At 45.5% G+C, this 20,743-nt stretch overlaps 2 protein-coding genes across 2 annotated transcripts in view; one reads left to right on the forward strand and one right to left on the reverse strand.

Moving 5' to 3' along the window:
- Positions 1-15,553, forward strand: part of LOC129326937 (zinc finger protein 208-like) — a 47,003-nt gene extending 31,450 nt beyond the window's left edge. The window contains exons 6-7 of the mRNA XM_054975272.1: positions 6,596-6,600; positions 9,634-15,553. Of these exons, the coding sequence (XP_054831247.1) occupies positions 6,596-6,600; positions 9,634-12,456 (2,828 nt within the window). The 3' untranslated portion in view covers positions 12,457-15,553. The remainder of the gene's footprint in view (positions 1-6,595; positions 6,601-9,633) is intronic.
- A 3,377-nt stretch (positions 15,554-18,930) lies between these two features.
- On the reverse strand, positions 18,931-20,174 carry LOC129328039 (mamu class II histocompatibility antigen, DR alpha chain-like). Its single transcript, XM_054976776.1, has 4 exons — positions 20,111-20,174; positions 19,817-19,882; positions 19,186-19,467; positions 18,931-19,010 (listed from the first exon to the last, which is right to left on the reverse strand). Exons 1-4 carry the CDS (start codon positions 20,172-20,174, stop codon positions 18,931-18,933), a joined length of 492 nt encoding a protein of 163 aa, XP_054832751.1.
- Positions 20,175-20,743: the final 569 nt, after the last annotated feature.

Here is a 20,743-nt window from a genome sequence, read left to right on the forward strand (position 1 = left end):
AGAGAATGTTCTAATAGTGTTCTTGTAACATCCTTATATCAGGAATACCTTTATTAATAAACAAAGCCTACGTAATTGATGAAGTGTCAAACTACGTCAGAGACCCAGAGAATTGGTCTATAAAAGTGCTAGGCTGGAGACACTCAGCCCGGCCCCTTGGCCGGACACAGAGACCTGCTTGGTCCTGTGTTCTCCGACAGGTAGTCACAGCACTGCCCCTTGGCCAGGCACAGAGACCTGCTTGGTCCTGTGTTCTCTGACAGGTAGTCCCAGCACTGCCTCTTGGCCGGGCACAGAGACCCCCTCTGGTGCCTCTCCAGTGCCCTTGCACCCGAGGCTACCGCCTATCTGGCCTCAATGGGCACGCCGGGCCTGTTCACATCTACCCAAGCCTTGGTAAGGGGCTACCCCAGAATAAAGAACTGAAGTGGCAACCTGGACCCATGGAGAAGCCCCCCCCCTCCAAAATAATCACATAACACCAGGGAAAGAAAGTAGAATGGGAGAAATTAAGGCATATACTGCCTGTCCCAAAGAAGGTGTGTCACAGCATTTCAGTGGTGGAAGAAGGTCCAGGGACGAGAGCAAGCAGGAAATGATGGAATTTGAGGAGACCTTCTTATATTCTTTCCCTGCCACTGATTGCAAAAGGGAAGCATCAAAGTGTTTGACTGATGCCCGGGGCCTTTTTTAAAGTGGGAACTTGGTGGAACGGAGTTCCAGAACTTCTTGAAAATGGTCCCCTGGCTGGTGGCCCTGCCCCCTGAACTCCCGACAGAGGGGAGGGCAGCGCGGAGGGCAATCTAAACTCCCCTCTGTCTGGAGATCAGGGGGTGCGGCCACCTGCCATGTGACCATTTTCTCCAAGGGCAACCCACTGAGTTCCACCACCTCTTTTCCCAGAAAAAAAGCCCTGCCGACACCATTGGCCTGAATCCTTTGTGTGGTTGCTGGGAATCTTCATGGAGAAAGAGACCTTAAAGTACTTGATGAGTTATATAACAGAAGTTGCAGCCGTTCCATGGGAAGAAGGCTCCTGCCTCTTGGAACGGCATTTTATTGCATCGGGTTTGATAGAAGGTGGGGTCCCTCTAGCCCTCTGTCTTTGGATGGTATTGGGATCCAGCAATGCTCTGCAGGCTGGTTCCCAGAGCGTGTGTGGTGGGGTGTCTTGGAGTAAGAACACCCCTGGTTGGCCTTCCCGTGCTTTTTTCCTAGCTGGACAAGCAGTGTATACATAATTGCCAATGCCAGATGAAGGAGCTCTGGTCCAGCCTTCTTATTTGTGCAAAGCCAGAGTCAGGGTGGCTTTCATGAACACACAAAAGAGCGGATTTCCGGTTTGGGATTTATGGAGGTCTGACGCAGCTCCACTTGCGGAGCTGACCGGACTGCCGTTCTAAGTGGCCGGTGGGGGCAATTTAGCCCGCGGCCGACTGCTCTCAAGCGGAGAGCAGGCAAAGAACGCTCAAGACCTCAGGGCGCGTCGATCTCGGGCGAGGGGGGGTTCTGCGCAATGGACCCTCTCCCGACCCTTGAGGTCCCACCCTCTGACAGGTCGGCTATGATCTCTGCGGCAGTTTCGGGGCCAATGCGGTTGGCATAAGACCTACGTACCCAAGCTTCAATAGGGGAAAGAAGAGTAGAGGAGAAACTAAGATCGAAACAGTGATTACAACCCAAGGAAAGTGGATTAGAAGGTAAAGATCACTATCTTCTGATACGGGACAGATTGTTAAAAGTAAAGAAGAATAAAAGTAGATTTTCAAACTGCAACAGGCTAATTACAAGGAGGGGAAGACTCGGCAAGAGTTGTATTAGAAAAAAGACTAAGTTTAAAGAAGTTATTAAAGAAATTGGACTATTGTTTTGAATACTTGCGGTTATGGAGCTGTGAGAAAATTTTACCATCGCGAGAGCTACTGTGGGAAGTCGGGAAACAGGAAGTACATAATAACAATAGAGTTGCTGGAGAGAAGCGGCCCCTGCTGGAGGGCAGGAAGAAGGGAATCGCCATCTTTGAAAGGGGAAGAGTTGCGGCTTCAGCGGAAGAGGAAGTAAGCCATTTTGGATTACAAAAATCATAGTTTGGTGTAGTGGTTAAGAGCACGGGACTCTTAGCCAGTTTGGTGTAGTGGTTAAGAGCACGGGACTCTAATCTGGAGAGCCGGGTTTGATTCCCCACTCCTCCACAAAGCCAGCTGGGTGACCTTGGGCGAGTCACAGTTCTCTTGAGCTCTCTTAGCCCCACCCACCTCACAGGGTGATTGTTGTGGGGTAATAATAACACTTTGTAAACCGCTCTGAGTGGGCATTAAGTTGTCCTGAAGGGCGGTATATAAATCGAATGTTATTATTATTATTATTATTATAGAAGAACCATAGAGAAAAGACGCCCGACATTTTGGATTTTCTAAAAGTTTTTTTGCAAGAAGACCGGGACATTTAAATTAAAAAGACATTAAACTTTACGCCACGGAGTTAAGGAAGAGAGCGGACTCGTGGGAGCGAGCCAAAGCAAGCCCCACGATGTCAAAAAAAGAGTGGCAATCGGCAATAGAAAATCTAGACAAAAAACTCTTAGAAGTGATTAAAGAACTTAAGGACATGAAACCGGAGCTGATTAAAGAGGTTAAACAGACAGTGAAGAGTGAGCTGTCAGAAGTGAAGAAAGGCATGGAAACAATGCAAAATGAATTGCAAGGAACACAGCAGAGAGTCAAAGTAGTGGAAGGCGTGGTGGAGAATTTAGCTGATACGCAACAAACAGAGATGAGACTGATGAGGGGAAGAATGGCGGTTGCAGAAAGTAAACACATGGAGAAGCAGCTGAGATTTCGCGGCTTGCCGGAAGTGGAAGGAAAGACAGCACAAGAACAGATTACTGAGGTGTTAGCTGAATACCTGGGAAAGGAGGAGGAGGAAATTGTGGCTATCCTGGACGTGGTATATCGTGTAAATTCAAGAATTGCGACCCAGAGGAAATTACCAAGAGACGTGATTGTGCAGTTCACGACTCGAAATATGAAAGAGAAGATTGTGACTAAACAGTTTCAAGATCCATTGGAGATTGATGGCAAGACGATTATCATTATGAAGGGAGTACCCAGATCGGTGTTACTAGATTGGAAAAAATACAAAGCGCTAATTCAGATTCTGAAGGACATGAAAATCAGGTATAGATGGGAATTACCAGGAGTGTCCTTTGAATTTGGAGGGACCAAAAAGCGTATCAGATCTGAACGAGAGATGGAGCGGTTTTTAAGGGACAATGAAAAGGACTTACCAGCAACAAGGTTATGATTATGGAGTGTAAAGTTTTATCTTGGAATGTAAATGGACTTAATTCACCGAATAAGAGAAAAAGCATTTTCCACTGGCTATTAAAACAAAAATGTGATATTGTATGTTTGCAAGAGACCCATATTCGAAAACAGGACGTAAAATATTTAAAATCGAAAAAATTGGGTAATGATTTTGCAGTAGCCTCTAATAAGAAAAAAAGAGGAGTGGTGCTGTATATAAAAGAGGAGCTGCAGCCAAAGTTTGTAATGAAGGATGTGGAAGCCAGATTCATAGCAGTGGAATGTATATGGAATTTAAAGAGAGTGCTGGTAGTCGGAATTTATGCACCTAATGGAGCAAAAGAAAGCTTCTTTGAGGATTTGAGGAAGCAACTAGATGAACTTTCATATGACCAGATAATTCTTGCTGGAGATTTCAATGGAGTGACAAATTTGGAATTAGATAAAAAATCACCAACTGCACAAAAGAAAAGAGGACTGTTACCAAAGCTGTTTTTTGAATTGACACAACAGGAAACCTTAGAAGATGTATGGAGAAGACAAAACCCTAAAAGTAGACAATTCACGTTTTTCTCTGCAAGACATTCTACACTATCGAGAATTGACATGATCTGGGCCCCAAAAGACTTAGCGTTATGGACTAAGGAGGTGGAAATAATGCTGATGGTAGGCTCAGGTCACAATCCAATTATGTGGAAATTGGGGAGAAGGAGCAAAAGGAAAGGATGGAGAATAAATGAGGACTTGTTACAAGAGGGAGAGAATATGGAGATGCTGAGAAGAGAGACAAAGTTCTTCATACAATACAACATGAATAAAGAAGTACCAACCAACAAGGTTTGGGACACCTACAAGGCGGTAATTAGGGGCATACTAATGGACTTAAATGGAAGAGCCAGAAAAAAGAAAGAGGAGAAGAGACAGGAGATTATGGAGAAAATAAAAGCCAAAGAAATACAGTTAAAGAAGAGACCAGGGAAAAAGAAAATTTATCAGGACATTAAAATACTTCAAGAACAGCTGACAGCAATGAATAACAAAGAATTGGAGTGGAATCTTAAAAGATTGAATCAAAAAGCGTTTGAAGGTGCAAACAAACCTGGGAAATATTTGGCATGGCAACTGAAAAAGAGAAAGGAAAAGAAAACAATAAATAAAATTTGTGAAGATAACAAAACGTATTTGGAACAGACAGCCATTAGTAGAGCCTTCTATAAATTTTATGCTAAATTGTATAATAAGAAAGAGGTGAACAAAGAATCAATAGCAACATATTTGGAGAAAATGAAGCTCCCAGTAATTTCGGAAGCTTGGAGAGATAGATTGAATAACGAAGTAACGGATGAGGAAATAAGAAAGGCAATACAGTCAACAAATCTGGGAAAGGCGCCAGGGCCAGATGGACTTACAGCTAAATTTTATAAGGTAATGGCCAACGAACTGGCACCATTCCTAAAAGAGGTGATCAATGGAGTCTTAAAGGATCAACGGATTCCAGACACCTGGAATGAAGCTAACATATCATTGATCCCCAAAGAGGGCCAAGATCTGACTAATGTGAAAAATTACAGACCTATATCGTTACTTAATAATGACTATAAAATCTTTGCGAAGATACTGGCGGAGAGAGTGAAGGGATGGCTTTCGGAAGTTATTGAGGAGGAACAAGCAGGCTTCTTGCCAGATAGACAAATCAGAGATAACCTAAGGACAGTGATCAATGCTATTGAATATTATGATAAGCGTTGTGATAAAGAGGTTGGTTTCTTCTTTGTTGATGCTGAAAAAGCGTTTGACAACTTGAACTGGGACTTTATGTTTGCCACTATGGAAAAGCTACAAATGGGAGAAAGATTCATAAGAGCAATTAAAGAAATCTATAGAGACCAGAATGCAGCAATTGTGGTGAATGACGAGGCTACTAAGAAACTGACCATAAGTAAAGGAACAAGACAAGGTTGCCCGTTGTCTCCACTGTTATTTATTCTGGTATTGGAGATTCTGATGATACAAATACGACAAGATGAAGAAATTCGTGGAATAAAAATAAAGGACTTTTCTTATAAGGTCAGAGCATTTGCGGACGATATAATGTTAATTGTAGAAGACCCAACGGAGAACATGCCAAAAGTGATAGAGAAGATTAAGGAGTTTGGAGATTTGGCAGGGTTTTATATTAACAAACAGAAGTCAAAGATATTATGTAAAAATATGACTAAGCAAAAACAACAATTGTTAATGGAAATGACAGACTGTGAAGTAACAAGTAAGGTGAAATATTTGGGAATTGAACTGACTGCAAAGAACATAGATCTATTCAAAAATAATTATGAAAAATTATGGACTCAGAGCAAGATCTGATTAAATGGAATAGACTGAATTTGTCATGGTTGGGAAGGATTGCAGCAGTTAAGATGAATGTGTTACCAAGAGTAATGTTTTTGCTACAGACAATACCAATTATCCGAGACTCTAAGCAGTTTGAAAAATGGCAGAGGAAAATATCAGATTTTGTTTGGGCAGGCAAGAAGCCTCGAGTGAAAATGAAAGTTTTAAAAGATGCAAAAGAAAGAGGCGGAATGCAACTGCCCAATCTAAGACTTTACTACGATGCAATCTGCCTAGTGTGGTTGAAAGACTGGATGATGCTGAAGAATAAGAAATTATTGGCCCTAGAGGGATATTAAAAAATATTTGGATGGCATGCATACCTATGGTATGATAAAGTAAAAGCGAACTCTATGTTTTTACATCATTACATACGGAGAAGCCTATATGCAACTTGGAAGAAGTACAGAGACTATTTACAAGAAGGAACCCCCCTATGGGTGGTTCCATATGAGGTAATAGATCCGAGAGCTGTCGATACTGAGCAACAGTGTTTAACGTATAAGGAGATAACCCGAATAGAATCTTCTAAACTTAAAATAAAGACACAGGATGAGTTATCACCAAACTATGATTGGTTTCAGTACAGACAGATCAGAGATCTCTACAATTCGGACTGTGCAAAGGGAGGCATAAGAACAGAGAATTCGGAACTAGAGCAGACACTTTTAAAAGAGGACAAGAAGGAAATTTCCAAGGTATACCAAGTACTGCTGAAATGGTATACTGAAGATGAAATAGTTAAAGTACAAATGGTGAAGTGGGCCATAAATTTCAACAAAGAAATAACAATGGAGGCATGGGAATACTTGTGGAAGAATACAATGAAGACTACGACGTGTACTAATATTAAAGAGAACATTTACAAAATGATTTATCGTTGGTACATGACACCAAAGAAGATTGCGCTAGGGAATTTGAACACTTCTAACAAATGCTGGAAATGTAAAAAACATGAGGGTTCCCTGTATCATATGTGGTGGACGTGTGAGGTAGCTAGGCAGTACTGGGGGGAAATAATAAGAGTAATAACTGAGATTTTACAATTTCAAATTAATAAGAACCCAGAACTCCTGCTACTGAACTTGGGAATGGAGGGCATTCCAGCTCAACACAGGACATTGTTATTTTACATGACAGCAGCGGCTAGACTTTTGTACGCGCAAAAATGGAAAGTACAAGAAGTGCCAACTATTGAGGATTGGATTTACAAATTGCTGTATATGGCGGAAATGGACAAAATGACAAGAAAATTGAGAAACCTTGACCCAGGACAGTTCAACACAGACTGGGAGAAGCTGAAACAATATTTAGTGAAGAAATGGGAGGTGGGAGGAGAACTGTGGCAGTTTGAGAACTATTGAAACATAATAAAATGCAGAGGGGGGTGACTTTACCGGGGGGTGGAGAGGCAAATGAGAATTTCTAAGCAGTTACTTTGTTAGATTATTATATATAGAATAATATATAGAATAATGATAGAAAATAACTAATTATAAGGACTGACTAATACTATTTTTGGTAAAAATTGTATAATGTACTAAATGGAATAAGTCTGCCTGAAGATATATATGGGTCAAATTGATTGATAACTTTTGATGATAGTTATATAGATGTATAATCAAAGTAGAATAAAAATAATAATATAATTAAATATAACTAAAGCAGAATGAAGATAAGATATGCAGAAAAAGTAACATATAGAGTATAAGTTAAATTGGTTGACTTATATGAATGTATGGTTTATATGGTTTATGGTTTATAGAAATATTTGAAATTATGAAAAATGGGACAAATTGTTTGTCTAATATGGAAGAAGGGACTTAAAGATAGGGTACAGAGTATTAAAAATAGTTAAAGAATTATTGCTTAGAATAAAGGGAAAGTATATGTTTGTTAGATAGATGAATTTAAAATGAGTAAGGGAAAAGGGACAAAGGGTTGGAAAACTGTTGGAAGTCTACAAAAAGGGGGGGAAAGGGAGGGGGTTAGAAATTGGGAAATGGGAGAATTGATTGTAATGTGAAATTAAATTATTCTAATCCAATAAAAAATTTATTTAAAAAAAAATGAACACACAAAAGAGCCATAATTGTGGTTTTTGTTTTCTCCTGGAAAAGGTCCTGTGAATGGCACACCTGGCCTCATCTCTTGGCTGGAGGAAGACAAACAGCTGATTGTCCCTGAGTGTGATGAAGTGGAAGGATTGACAGGTAGTCCTGGAACGGGATTCACCGATATCTGCGAGCTCTGCATTCCCTTCCGCGGGCTGATGGATTCCCTGGTTGAGTTTTACTAGATCAAAATATTCTGGCTTCCAATTCTGCCTCAGCCATTAGCTTTCTTGTTTTGTCGAAATGATCTTCCAAGCCCTGCTTCAACCCACCTGGGAATGAGGAAGCTTCTCAGCCTTCCAGAATCTCTGTTCTCTGCTATTGTGTTCCCTCCCCTTGGGACTGACACCATCACAGACTGTAAACAAGATTGGTCTGAAATCGGGACCCCTTCGCGGCTACAGGGAATAAGCCCTGTCACTTGCGAACTGAATCAGGGAAGGGATCACGGCTCTCCATTCCCATTTTCTCTCGATCAGGCTTTTTGGTTCACAAAGGTGAATTGGAGAGAATTCAAAAGGAAAAGAAGTGTGATACGAAAATAAAAGGGACACAAAAGGTGCAACAAAGAGAACAAGGATAAAAGAGATTGGGAATAAGCCACAAACCCTCTTTGCCATCCAGCCTAAAGGATGATAAAAAATTGACTCCTGGTCTTCCAGGTTTTCAGAAAATGATCCCTTAGCTTGCTGTCATCGTTTGGGTCTTCTGCCTTGCAAATTCAGGAAGAGGGGCTCAGGATGGAGCCAGGTGTAAAGAAAAACAGGAATGACACAATGGCTTCAGGCCAAGCCAGCTTCTTCCTCATTCGCAGGGATTTTATGCTCTCCTCTTGGCAGGACAGGCTTTTCTTCATGCAAAAGAGAAGGGATACTCACTACCCTTTGGTATTCCTAAATTTGATTGTCTAGATCCAGTGTGAGCTGCTATCCCTTTGTTCTCCTCGGACCAGAGCACTGTGCATTTCTATGGCACTGAAGTATTCTCAGCCTGGGAAGGGACTCATTCCCCTCTGACTTTCCCTCTGATAAAACTTGTTAAGGAGAAAGGCAGAAATTTTTCCCTGTCAGATTATCTATCTGGCTGGCCACCTCTCTTCAGACCTTCTCTTGTGTTTATTAAACCATGCATGTCTGTCCCTCTTTTATAAGGTGACCTCCTTCTCCCCACAAAACCCCCCCACCCCCATCCACTCCCCCCTGTAAAATCACCCAGGCAGGAGAGGAGAAACCTAAAATGGGTGATTTTGAGGCAAGAGGTCTCCATGGTGCATTCCCTTTCTTTTGTTCCAGTAGGCTACAAATGGCTGCCCTGCCAATTTGGTCAGCTTGGAATTTAGAAGGAATTGAATAAGTGAGGGGGGAGGGGATGGCTACAGGCTAAATGAGTTTAACTTCTGAGCCTTCAAAGATTGCAAACGCAGCCTTTTCAAAGGAAAATAGAAAACTCTAACACAGATATGTGGGAAAGTGTCCTAACATCACACCAGGTTTCTCTTTCTTTTGGCAGGAGGCATATGGGAGTCAGCGAATGAAACATCTGAGCGTGGAGTGATGGAGAATGGAGTCACCTATTCAGATCTGAAAGAGGAAGATGAACATTGGAATGCACTGAGGACAGAGATGGGAAAACGCCCTCCTGCAGGAATGCATAATTCTGGTCTTTTACGGGGTGATGGCTTGCATGAAGAGAGGAGAAATGAGTGCCGAGCAAGTGGGGGGGAATCTCCTGAAAAATCAGATAAAAATGTGAATCAGAAGATCCATAAAAGGAAGAAAACAGACAAAATATATAATTGTCTGGAGTGTGGGAAATGTTTCAGTCAGAGTGCAAGCCTTGCTTCCCATGGAAGAATTCACACAGGGGAGAAGCCGTATAAATGCCTGGAGTGTGGAAAAAGATTCAATCAGAGTGGAACCCTTTCTTCCCATCAAAAAATTCACACAGGGGAGAAACCGTACAAATGCCTTGACTGTGGAAAAATCTTCAGTAGGAGGGGAAACCTTAATACCCATCGAAGAATTCATACAGGTGAGAAACCATACAAATGTCTGGAGTGTGGAAAAGACTTCAGTTTGAGGGGCAACCTTAATAAACATCAAAGAATTCACACAGGCGAGAAACCATATAAATGCTTGGAGTGTGGGAAAAGCTTCAGTCGGAGTGGAAGCCTTTCTTTCCACCAAAGGATTCACACAGTGGAGAAACCATATAAATGTCTGGAGTGTGGAAAAGGCTTCTATATCATTGGAAACCTTCATTCTCATCAAAGAACTCACACAGGGGATAAGCCTTATAAATGCCTCGAGTGTGGGAAAAGTTTCATTTGGAGTAACAGCCTTACTTCCCATCAAAGAATTCACACAGGGGAGAAACCATATAAATGCCTGGAATGTGGCAAAAGTTTCAGTCAAAGTGTAAGCCTTTCTTCCCACCAAAGGATTCACACAGTGGAGAAACCATATAAATGTCTGGAGTGTGGAAAAGGCTTCTATATCATTGGAAACCTTCATTCTCATCAAAGAACTCACACAGGGGATAAGCCTTATAAATGCCTCGAGTGTGGAAAAAGTTTCAGTCGGAGTGACAGCCTCTCTTCCCACCAAAGGATTCACACAGGGGAGAAACCATATAAATGCCTGCAGTGTGGAAAAAGCTTCAGTGAGAACGGAAGCCTTATTTGCCATCAAAGAATTCACACAGGGGAGAAACCATATAAATGCCTGGAATGTGGCAAAAGTTTCAGTCGGAGTGGAAGCCTTTCTTCCCACCAAAGGATTCACACAGTGGAGAAACCATATAAATGTCTGGAGTGTGGAAAAGGCTTCTATATCATTGGAAACCTTCATTCTCATCAAAGAACTCACACAGGGGATAAGCCTTATAAATGCCTCGAGTGTGGGAAAAGTTTCATTTGGAGTAACAGCCTTACTTCCCATCAAAGAATTCACACAGGGGAGAAACCATATAAATGCCAGGAATGTGGCAAAAGTTTCAGTCAAAGTGTAAGCCTTTCTTCCCACCAAAGGATTCACACAGTGGAGAAACCATATAAATGTCTGGAGTGTGGAAAAGGCTTCTATATCATTGGAAACCTTCATTCTCATCAAAGAACTCACACAGGGGATAAGCCTTATAAATGCCTCGAGTGTGGAAAAAGTTTCAGTCGGAGTGACAGCCTTTCTTCCCACCAAAGGATTCACACAGGGGAGAAACCATATAAATGCCTGCAGTGTGGAAAAAGCTTCCGTGAGAACGGAAGCCTTATTTGCCATCAAAGAATTCACACAGGGGAGAAACCATATAAATGCCTGGAATGTGGCAAAAGTTTCAGTCGGAGTGGAAGCCTTTCTTCCCACCAAAGGATTCACACAGTGGAGAAACCATATAAATGTCTGGAGTGTGGAAAAGGCTTCTATATCATTGGAAACCTTAATTCTCATCAAAGAACTCACACAGGGGATAAGCCTTATAAATGCCTCGAGTGTGGGAAAAGTTTCATTTGGAGTAACAGCCTTACTTCCCATCAAAGAATTCACACAGGGGAGAAACCATATAAATGCCTGGAATGTGGCAAAAGTTTCAGTCAAAGTGTAAGCCTTTCTTCCCACCAAAGGATTCACACAGTGGAGAAACCATATAAATGTCTGGAGTGTGGAAAAGGCTTCTATATCATTGGAAGCCTTCATTCTCATCAAAGAACTCACACAGGGGATAAGCCTTATAAATGCCTCGAGTGCGGGAAAAGTTTCATTTGGAGTAACAGCCTTTCTTCTCATCAAAGAATTCACACAGGGGAGAAACCATATAAATGTCTGGAGTGTGGAAAAAGCTTCAGTCAGAGTGGAAACCTTAATATCCATCGAAGAACTCACACGCGGGAGAAACCATATAAATGCCTGGAATGTGGCAAAAGTTTCAGTCGGAGTGGAAGCCTTTCTTCCCACCAAAGGATTCACACAGGGGAGAAACCCTATAAATGCCTGGAATGTGGCAAAAGTTTCAGTCAGAGTGGAAGCCTTTCTTCCCACCAAAGAATTCACACAGGGGGGAAGCCATATAAATGCCTGGAATGTGGCAAAAGTTTCAGTTGGAGTGGAAGCCTTTCTTCCCACCAAAGGATTCACACAGGGGAGAAACCATATAAATGCTTGCAGTGTGGGAAAAGCTTCCGTGAGAATGGAAGCCTTATTTGCCATCAAAGAATTCACACAGGGGAGAAACCATATAAATGCCTGCAGTGTGGAAAAGGGTTCTATATCATTGGAAACCTTCATTCTCATCAAAGAACTCACACAGGGGATAAACCTTATAAATGTCTCGAGTGTGGAAAATGTTTCAGTCGGAGTGACAGCCTTACTTCCCATCAAAGAATTCACACAGGGGAGAAACCATATAAATGCTTAGACTGTGGGAAAAGCTTCCATCGGAGTGGAATGCTTACTGCCCATCAACGTATCCATACAGGGGAGAAGCCATATAAATGCTTGGAATGTGGAAAATGCTTCACTCGGAGTGCAGCCCTTGCTTACCACCAAAGAATTCACACAGGGGAGAAGCCGTATAAATGCTTGGAGTGCGGAAAATGCTTCAGTGACTGTAGAAGCCTTACTTCCCATCAAAGAATTCACACAGGGGAGAAACTGTAGAAATACTTATAATATGGAAAGTTGTTATATCAAACTAATTGGCTTGCAAAAATAGAAAGCAATGCAATGAAGCAATACAGTAAGATAGTCTGTAATCTATACACATAACTGAGTAAGCATCACCCAGTATTCCTTCCTATCCACCCTCCCCTTTCTAGAGCCCATTGCATTTTTCCAGTATTTTTCCAGTCACATGATGTCGCACAAATCTCGTGTGAGAAAACGCGATCTTCTGCATTTTTTGCGTGATCTACTGGGTCCTTACGGGCACAGGTAAGCCGTGTGGAAACGGCCATTGTGAGTTAGTCTCACCAGTGCAGTTGTTACGAGTATCTCTCCTGTATGCTTTGAATAGCTGGGTAAACATAGCTCTAGTTCAAAAAATTTTTTTGTATCTAGCTTATAAGTTATAAATACAATTTTTTTGCACTTTTGCACTTGAGATCAAACTAAAATTTCTATATGAGCAAACTAAAAATGTCTACATAAGGAACCTAACTACTTTTGTTTCCTCCAAGAGGCTCTGTCCTCTTTATCTTCGTGTTTGTAGTGGGAGGAACCTCCCTTCGTCTCTAGCACCAGCAAAAAGGCTGAGAGGGCTGGGGGAGCTCTCCTGCACCTTTGACTGCTTGGTCCAGTTCAGTACCAGGGGCTGCAGCTTAGCCTTTCAAAGCCCCCTCACCCAGCATATGAGGGACTAGAGGCAGAACTTCACTCCAGCTGCTCTCGAGAGGTGAGTCGCCGTGCAGCCCGTCTCGCCAGCGAAAGGCTCGCCTGGCACTCAGTGGACGCGCAGGCTGGCCAGGTGAGCACAGGGGCAGCAGCGGAGCATGTTTTCACACGGCAGCCAGGTGCAACCAAGCTGCGCCTGCTTGGTTCTCAGAAAGTTCTCAGAAACCAAAAATATAGTGCATATCAGCAAATAAATGAAAAGTTAAGCGGTGAAATAACAATATGAATCATTTCTGGTGAGTGGCCATTTTGGTCTGCAGTAGGATGGCAGAATTCGAATCCAGTGGCACCCTGGAGACCAGCAAGGGTATGATCTTGGAGCCCCAGTATGAAATGTACATCTCTGATGAAGTGAGCTTTGACTCAGGAAAGCCGATACCCTGGAAAGTTTTGTTAGTCTTTAAAGTGATTCTGGACTCAAATTTTGTTCATCAATATGAAAGTAACAGAAAGTAGGATTTGAAACAAAATTCCCTACATTTCCAGTACAAATTGAACACTTGAAGCAGTTTTATAGCAAGTCAAGCCATTAAAGACCATCAAAGCCCGTCCTTATACTGATGTGGGGTTCTGACATTGAAGCCCAAAGCCCAACTCCACAGGTTTTACACTGGGGTGACTGGCCTATAGGGAGATAGTCGGGCCCATTGCAGAATTAGGGGGCAGCAGGGGCGTCTCATGGCAGGGTGTGCTTGGGCTCTCCAAGCCCCTTCAACCCGAGACACATCCTGAGTAGCTATATAATCCTACCATATCTAAGCCAAGCCATACGGGTGACATCTCAGTTCTTATCCTGGCGCATGTGCACAGAGGCCGCGGTGGTGGGAAAGCCAGGCAAGGTGGCGCATCCCTCCAGAGGCTGCAGAGGTGAGAAGGCCAGACAAGGTGGCGCATCCCTCCAAAGGCCACAGTGGCGGCATGGTGCACCTCTTCTAACTGTTTGCTAGAGCCCATTGCATTTTTCCCCAGAACGGGCTTTGTTGCTAGTACAATAATATAGTCTGTAACTCAGTATAATTACATAATGGGTTTCAGAGGTTAACAGCCAGATCCTGAGAACCCCCCTAGTCCCCGCTCAGCTATACGATCATGGCTCTGCTACAGAGGTAGCTTCAATGGATAGCTCCCAGTGGGCATTTTGAATGGTGGGCAGGGGGGGGACGGGACGACGGGACATGCACTGTTCTGCAAAGCTCTGATTGCTTAGTGAGTTCCTAGCAACCTTGGCACCACCCACCAAACACAGAGCATTTCCTAGTGATGTCCCCCTAAGTGGTAGACTGTGGTGCAGCCAAACCCGGCCTCCAATGCAGCCACAGTCCCTGCAAGAGCTGCAAGAGCCAGTACTCTCCAGTGTGCCCCATACAGGGGTCACTTGGGGTTGCCAGCCTCCAGGTATAGTCTGGAATTCGTCCAGAATTACACGCAATCTCCAGACCACAAAAACCATTTCCTTGGAGAGCAGGGCAGTTTCCGAGGGCAGTCCCTAGGGCACCATACCTTTGCTGAGCTCCTTCCCCCCCCCGCAAGCTCTGTCCCCTTCAGGCACTGCCCCCAAATCTCCTTAACACAAGGACTAAAGGAAGTATGCCAAAAGTGCTTCAACACAGGTATATTACCTATACAATGTACAGTTATAATAATGTCAAAGTCAATACAACAGTGAAAGACAAATCCTGTACACAATCAAAGAGAGAAGAAAAGTCCCAATATATAATTTCCAAGGGTAATTCTTCGAGTCTTGATCACGTCGCTGAAAATTAGCGATGCCAAAGGAACCCAGAGGTAACTGGCTGATGGCACCCTGAGTTCAAAATGAAGGGGTGGCAACGAGCTATACCGGTCTTATTTCGTTCCGCTCGTTTCAGAGGGGGTCCTTCATCAGGCCACCAACAACCTACAATTCATAATATAAGTCATAGAAATACCAGCAAATTTTAAACCATTGCTTTACATCCATTCTGCTATCAGTACTTACTATTTCAACGAATATCAAGGCGAAATCGTGACAATAACCATGTATCCAAATCAATTACAGCTTCAGTTTCAATTCAAGGTAAGAGGGAGGAGGCCTCTAATCTGTTATATACAAAGCTAATCCCATCCAACGATCAATTAAGGCCCTTACAACATTTAAAGGGACACCTCTTAGCAAAATTCATGTGAGCCCCAAGAGAGAACCTATCTTTATTGCACGTATCTTTATGGCACATACTCCATAAAAATAGATCTGGTCACAATAAGTGCCTCCTTTTGCAGGCGGAGATTAGATGGATCTTTAAACTCCATACCATGTTACCCGACGGCTTGAATAATGACATTGATTATTCAGCTTTTCTTTAGCCATTAAATATGTCATTGAATTGTAGAGTCTCATCTGTACCTATGTGTCCCTCGGATAGTATGTGGCTGAGATAAGTATGGATTCTGTCTTCACAACAGAATGCACAACAGCATTTTCTTCACTTCTTCCCCACCTAGAGGAGGACCTTCCCCTACATCTTGAATGTTGACTATCAGGTTGGAACATTCTTTGGAGTGAGAACATATTATGGACAACTTGTGGACATAAAAGACATTGTTCTTCTGTATTGATTTGTACATACGCAATTCCACATGTAGTTGTTTATTCATTGACTAGACTGTATTGGTTAAAGTATCCATTGTGAGAGATAAAATAGTTTTTGCTAGTGGCTGTGATTCATATATAAGGTTAGAGGAAGTGATTTAGCAGTAAGCAGACACTATTGGATTTTGTACACAGTTTAAAAATTTGGGGGGAGACCCTTTTGGCAACAGTTTTCTACAGTCTTTCCCATAGCCTTTGTTTTTGCTAGTCTGGCCTCTTGGCCAAGGGCTTCCAAGGAGACACTCAAATGGATTTTTTTTAATTGGTTCTGCTTCATTGGGTGGCATACTGAGCTTGGCTTGGGGCGTGGGGAAGCGAAACCCGAGTGCCTCTGCAGCAGCGTTCAGTCGGCCGCCAATTGGGGGCTCCTGGCAAAGGAAGCATGGGGGTGGGGGGCTTTGGCTTTTTGACATAGGACTTTTCCCATGAGATCTTGACTGGGGTGTGTATATTTCTTTCTGCTGCAACTGCAGAATAGGGGTGGTGCGTTCTCTTTCATTACTTTGAACAATTCGTAAAATCTGCCCTACGAACATCTTCATGCAGTCCAGAAGGAGCCCTTCTTCTCAAACAGGTTCTACTGGTACAGCAGAATCAGGTGGTGAATTGGGGCACTTCAGAATGCAGAGACGGTGATATTTTTGTAATAGCACCCCCACACACACACACACACACAAAACCCCTCCCTGCAAGCAGAAAACTAGCAGATGGTTGCTATAGCCCCATCTGTCCCTGCTGTGCTCCCTTTCTACTTGCAGGGACTTAGGATGGGCTAGCTTTACTTGCAGTGTCCGTAGTTTAAAGTTCAGGATTCTCTTCGTTCTCATGGTTGGGACTTCTCCCCAGTACCCCTCACCAAGTGGACAAGATGTTGCCCCTAGGCAAAAGTTCAGTCCTTAGAGGTCTGTGCCCACCCAAGCCGCTGCTCCAGACGGAAACGGAAATAGAAAAAAGCTTCTTCTCTGGGTGCAGAGAATCCATCCCACGTCAGGGTCATTTTGATCTTTCTGCTGCACAGAGGAAAAGAATTCTAGCAACCTGGTTGTTTCCCTCCAACAGGGTATGGGGTGGCAAGGCATTGGCCTGCTTTGGCCAGAGTCACTAGCAGAACCCGGAGCCTGAGCGCTCTGTACTTGGAGCTTGGTGGGCCCTCCCCCGCAATCCCTTTCTTTCTGCCAGCTACAGGTTTGCCTCTGGGTTCCATCTCATGGGCAGAGTGCAGTTCCAGTTGCTGAAATATTGGGGCAATGCTTGGGTGGAGGGCAAGGGATTTGAACCAGCCCAGTGCTGTTTGGTAGCCCAGCCACTTAACCACTATGGGGAGGAGCACATGCAATCTTTGCCTGGGAGCTCTCGGCATCTGTGGATGGATGGGATGCTCAGAGCAGAGCCCAAGGCGAGAGATGCTTATTCCAGAAGGAGCAGCTTCCCTGCCTAGCAACTGATGACTTGGGCAATCTTGGCGCCCCTGATTGGCTCAAAAAGCTCAAACGCTGACTCTATCCTAGCCAAACTCCAATGCCCAGCCCTTACCAGGTGACAAGCGACCCTGGGATGTCCCTGGCAGGCCTCCAGCTACGTGCTTTGCAGACCTTCCAACGTGCTCCGCTGCTGGGGTTGCTGGACGGCCTTTCCAAAAATACCAGGCGGACCCCTGAAACTCACCCCTCAATTATTTTTCACTGCAAGTGAGCACGGGAGGCCCACCGGCAGCTGCCCCGGCGTGCCACAAGGAGGCTGGGGGGGCTGGGGGGCTGCGTCCTGAGCGCACAGTCTGTCCCGTGTTTTAATCACGCTTCCTCTGGACAGTCTGAGAAAATGTAAAATAAAGCTACGGATTTCAAAACTGGCCACCAGCTCCAGGACGACTCTGGGACTTGCAATGCCCCAAATGAAGGGAATCAGAAAATCCTGGCCCAAGTTCTGTCCCTGGTAATTTAACAGATACCATGCAAGTGTTCAGAGATGGAGGATCATCTCCAGCATTTGACTCAGTCGGGGACGTGTGTTTGCTGAGGCACAATATGTGGAGGGGCCTCCCTTTTATTTTATATTTAATTCAATGTATAGTCCGCTCTCCCTGCAAGCGGGCTCACTGCTCCTTTGTGGTCCTGCTAGACTTCTGGTTCCGCAGTTTCCAGGCTGCAAAATAAAGCAATAAGACTCAGAAGCATTTGAACAATACAAAGATCCAATTTATTCCTTTTTCAGAAAAATGGCAATAGGGAAATGTGGGGAGGGGCATCGCTACGGAGAGGCCTTGCCCCCCCCCCAAGTAGATTTACATAGCGAAATCTCTCCCCAAACACCTCCCCAAACGCCCTGAACCATGGAAGAAGACCCTGGCCTGAGTGCAGGGGTGGTTTCCTCTAGAGGAAGCGGCTTTGGCTTCATACTGCAAGCTACTGAAGGGTTCCTTCCCAGGACCAAGTTCAATATTATGGGATGGGAGCTGGCGGGCTCACCCTGAGCACTGACTTTTCACAGCACCGAGTCTTCTAATGGCCTCTCTGCCTCTCCACACCTGCCCGGATCGTGTCCACTCCCTCTCTGACAGGGACTTTCTGGGATTTCTCCCTACAATTCCTTCCTTTTCTACCGGCTCCACTTCTCTTAACAGCAGAGAAATTGAACAGATGGACTTCCCACCATCTTCCTCCAGGCCAAGAAAAGGTTCACCTGCATTACTTCTGCCTGTCAAGCTGCTGTTAAAGTCCCAGAAGAGGAGCCAGTCCAAAGGAGGCCCAGCCAGCTCCCCTTCCTCACCAACTGACCTCTACCAGGGAGACTGAATACTACCTAATAGTGTAATGCCCAGACCCAGGGCAGGCTCTCTCCAAATCCCAGACACGGTAGGAATAAAATGGCATGTTCTACTCAGAAGTCCAAGCAGGTCCTTCCTGGAGATTCTCTGGGACCAAAAATAGGGCAGGCAAACCCTCCACAGACCCCAAAGCAAGTGGGGAGGGACAGAAAGCATCTCACTGCAGATCTCTGCCTGCCCCCCTGGAGTGATGAGTGCCTCCAAGCAGTGACCAGGGGATGGAAGCCCCCCTCTCTTGGGAACAGACCTTCTTTGGGGGCGCTGCTGAAGGAGACACTCTGACCACATCTCAGAAGGCCACCTGGCTGGGGCCCAGGCCACACACCACGTTCTCCCCGGTCTCTGGGAGGGGCTCAGCCATGTTGGCATCTGAGAGAGGAAGGCAGGTGGCTTACCAAAAGCAGGTGAAAGGGCCAGTTCCCGCGCCTCCTCTGCGACTTCTTTCCCTGGGATTCAGGGGCATCTCGAAGCATTCTGCTCCCCAGAAACTCTGTCTGTGTGCAGCTATTTAAGAGCAGCCCCCGCCCCACCCCCCGGTCCTTACTCCACTCCTTGGTGAGGGGCTGGGCCAGGCCCCAGTGCTCCACGCGGCAGTAGTAGATGTCCTCGGCCTCCGGGACGAAGGGCAGGTAGGAGAACTTGCGGAAGGCGTTGTCCGTCCTGGGGTAGAAGTCCGTCTCCTCCATGCCAGCCTCCACCTCTTGCCCGTTCTTCAGCCAGGTGAGCTTCACCACTGGGGGCGAGAACTCGTCCGCCAGGCAGACCAGCATGTTGGGCTCCCCCAGCTCCACCGGCCTCTCTGGGTACAACGTCACCTTTGGGGGGACTACATGGGGGGGGCGACAGGGAAGAGTTTGTGGGACCCCTCGGCATGCACCCGAGCCAAGCTGGGGGGCTGCTGCTGGCAGGGCGGGGCTCCCCTCCGCCACCCCCCGGGCTGCCATTCCCCAGCCAGATTCCTGATTCTCCTTCCTATTAAACCCCCTGCAAGAAGCCTTCTTGTGGGGCAAGCAGGAGGGGCCATTGCTGAGACGGGCAGACTGAGAAAGGAGAGGAGGGGAGAAGACATGCCGGGCCCTGTCAGTGGAGCCCCCAGGCCCAGGCAGCTGGCCTTCTTCATGGGCGACCCCCCCCCAGTCATACAGAGCAGAGAACCCGAACCCTCCCCTCAGCACTGGACGTCGCTGCTGTTTTAGGGGGGTTAATTGCGGGTTCCTTTTCCTCTCCTGTGTTCGGCATTTCTTGGAACGGCAAGAGAAAAGTTTGAAGAAGAATTCCAGTTGCAAAAGAGGAAATATTTGCTAACTTGAAGTGACTCTGAGATCCCAACTGGTTCCCCCCCAGGAACAACCGTTAATCCCCCTCCCCCTGGAAAATCAATCAAGGGCTGCCACTTGCCCTTCTCCCTGCCCATGAATTCTGCCCTCCATGCCCGTGCCAATCTTCCCCATGCCTTGAGGAGCTCTTACCTGCCACAAGGTGGCCACCCAGGAGGGGCACTAGCAAGCACAGGTACCCGGCCAAGCCCCCCATTCCTGCTGCCATTCCAGAGGAGAGACATGCCCAGCGCAGAGTGCCAGGGGAGCAATGGAGGCAGCGGGGCAGAGCTCGGTCCTGACCCCAGAGAGGTGCGAAGGATGGCAGGGCCAAGGCAGCCAATGAGAAAAGGCCTCGATGATGACCTGGCTGTTGCCGGGTAGAAGAGCCCTAAAAGGCAGCGCAAGCAGCAGATAGGCCGAGGGAACTCCCGGCCTCTGGAACCTAGAAGTTGCTACCCCTCCCTTATTTTATTCATTCGTTCGTTCGTTCATTCTCTTCAGTTAAGATCTTGAAGCAATAAAAAGCCAAAGGGAGACAAGCAAAGGAGATCCGGATCCTTGAGGCTTCCTTTGCCTGGCTTGCCCCCGTGTGAGCATCCTGGGCGGGGGCTGCATCCCCTCCGGGCTTTGCACAAGGGCTGATCCTGAGAGCCATTCCCCCCACCCCGCACCGTGCATTTGCAGTGGCTCTTCTGGACCCCCAAAGAGGCCCAAGCCAGCCCCTCCTGGGCTCTTCCTCTGGGCCTTTGAAACAGCCCCCTGCCCCCCAGCCTTCCAACGGCT

Source organism: Eublepharis macularius, chromosome 4, assembly GCF_028583425.1.
Source record: "Eublepharis macularius isolate TG4126 chromosome 4, MPM_Emac_v1.0, whole genome shotgun sequence".
Lineage (NCBI taxonomy): Eukaryota > Metazoa > Chordata > Lepidosauria > Squamata > Eublepharidae > Eublepharis > Eublepharis macularius.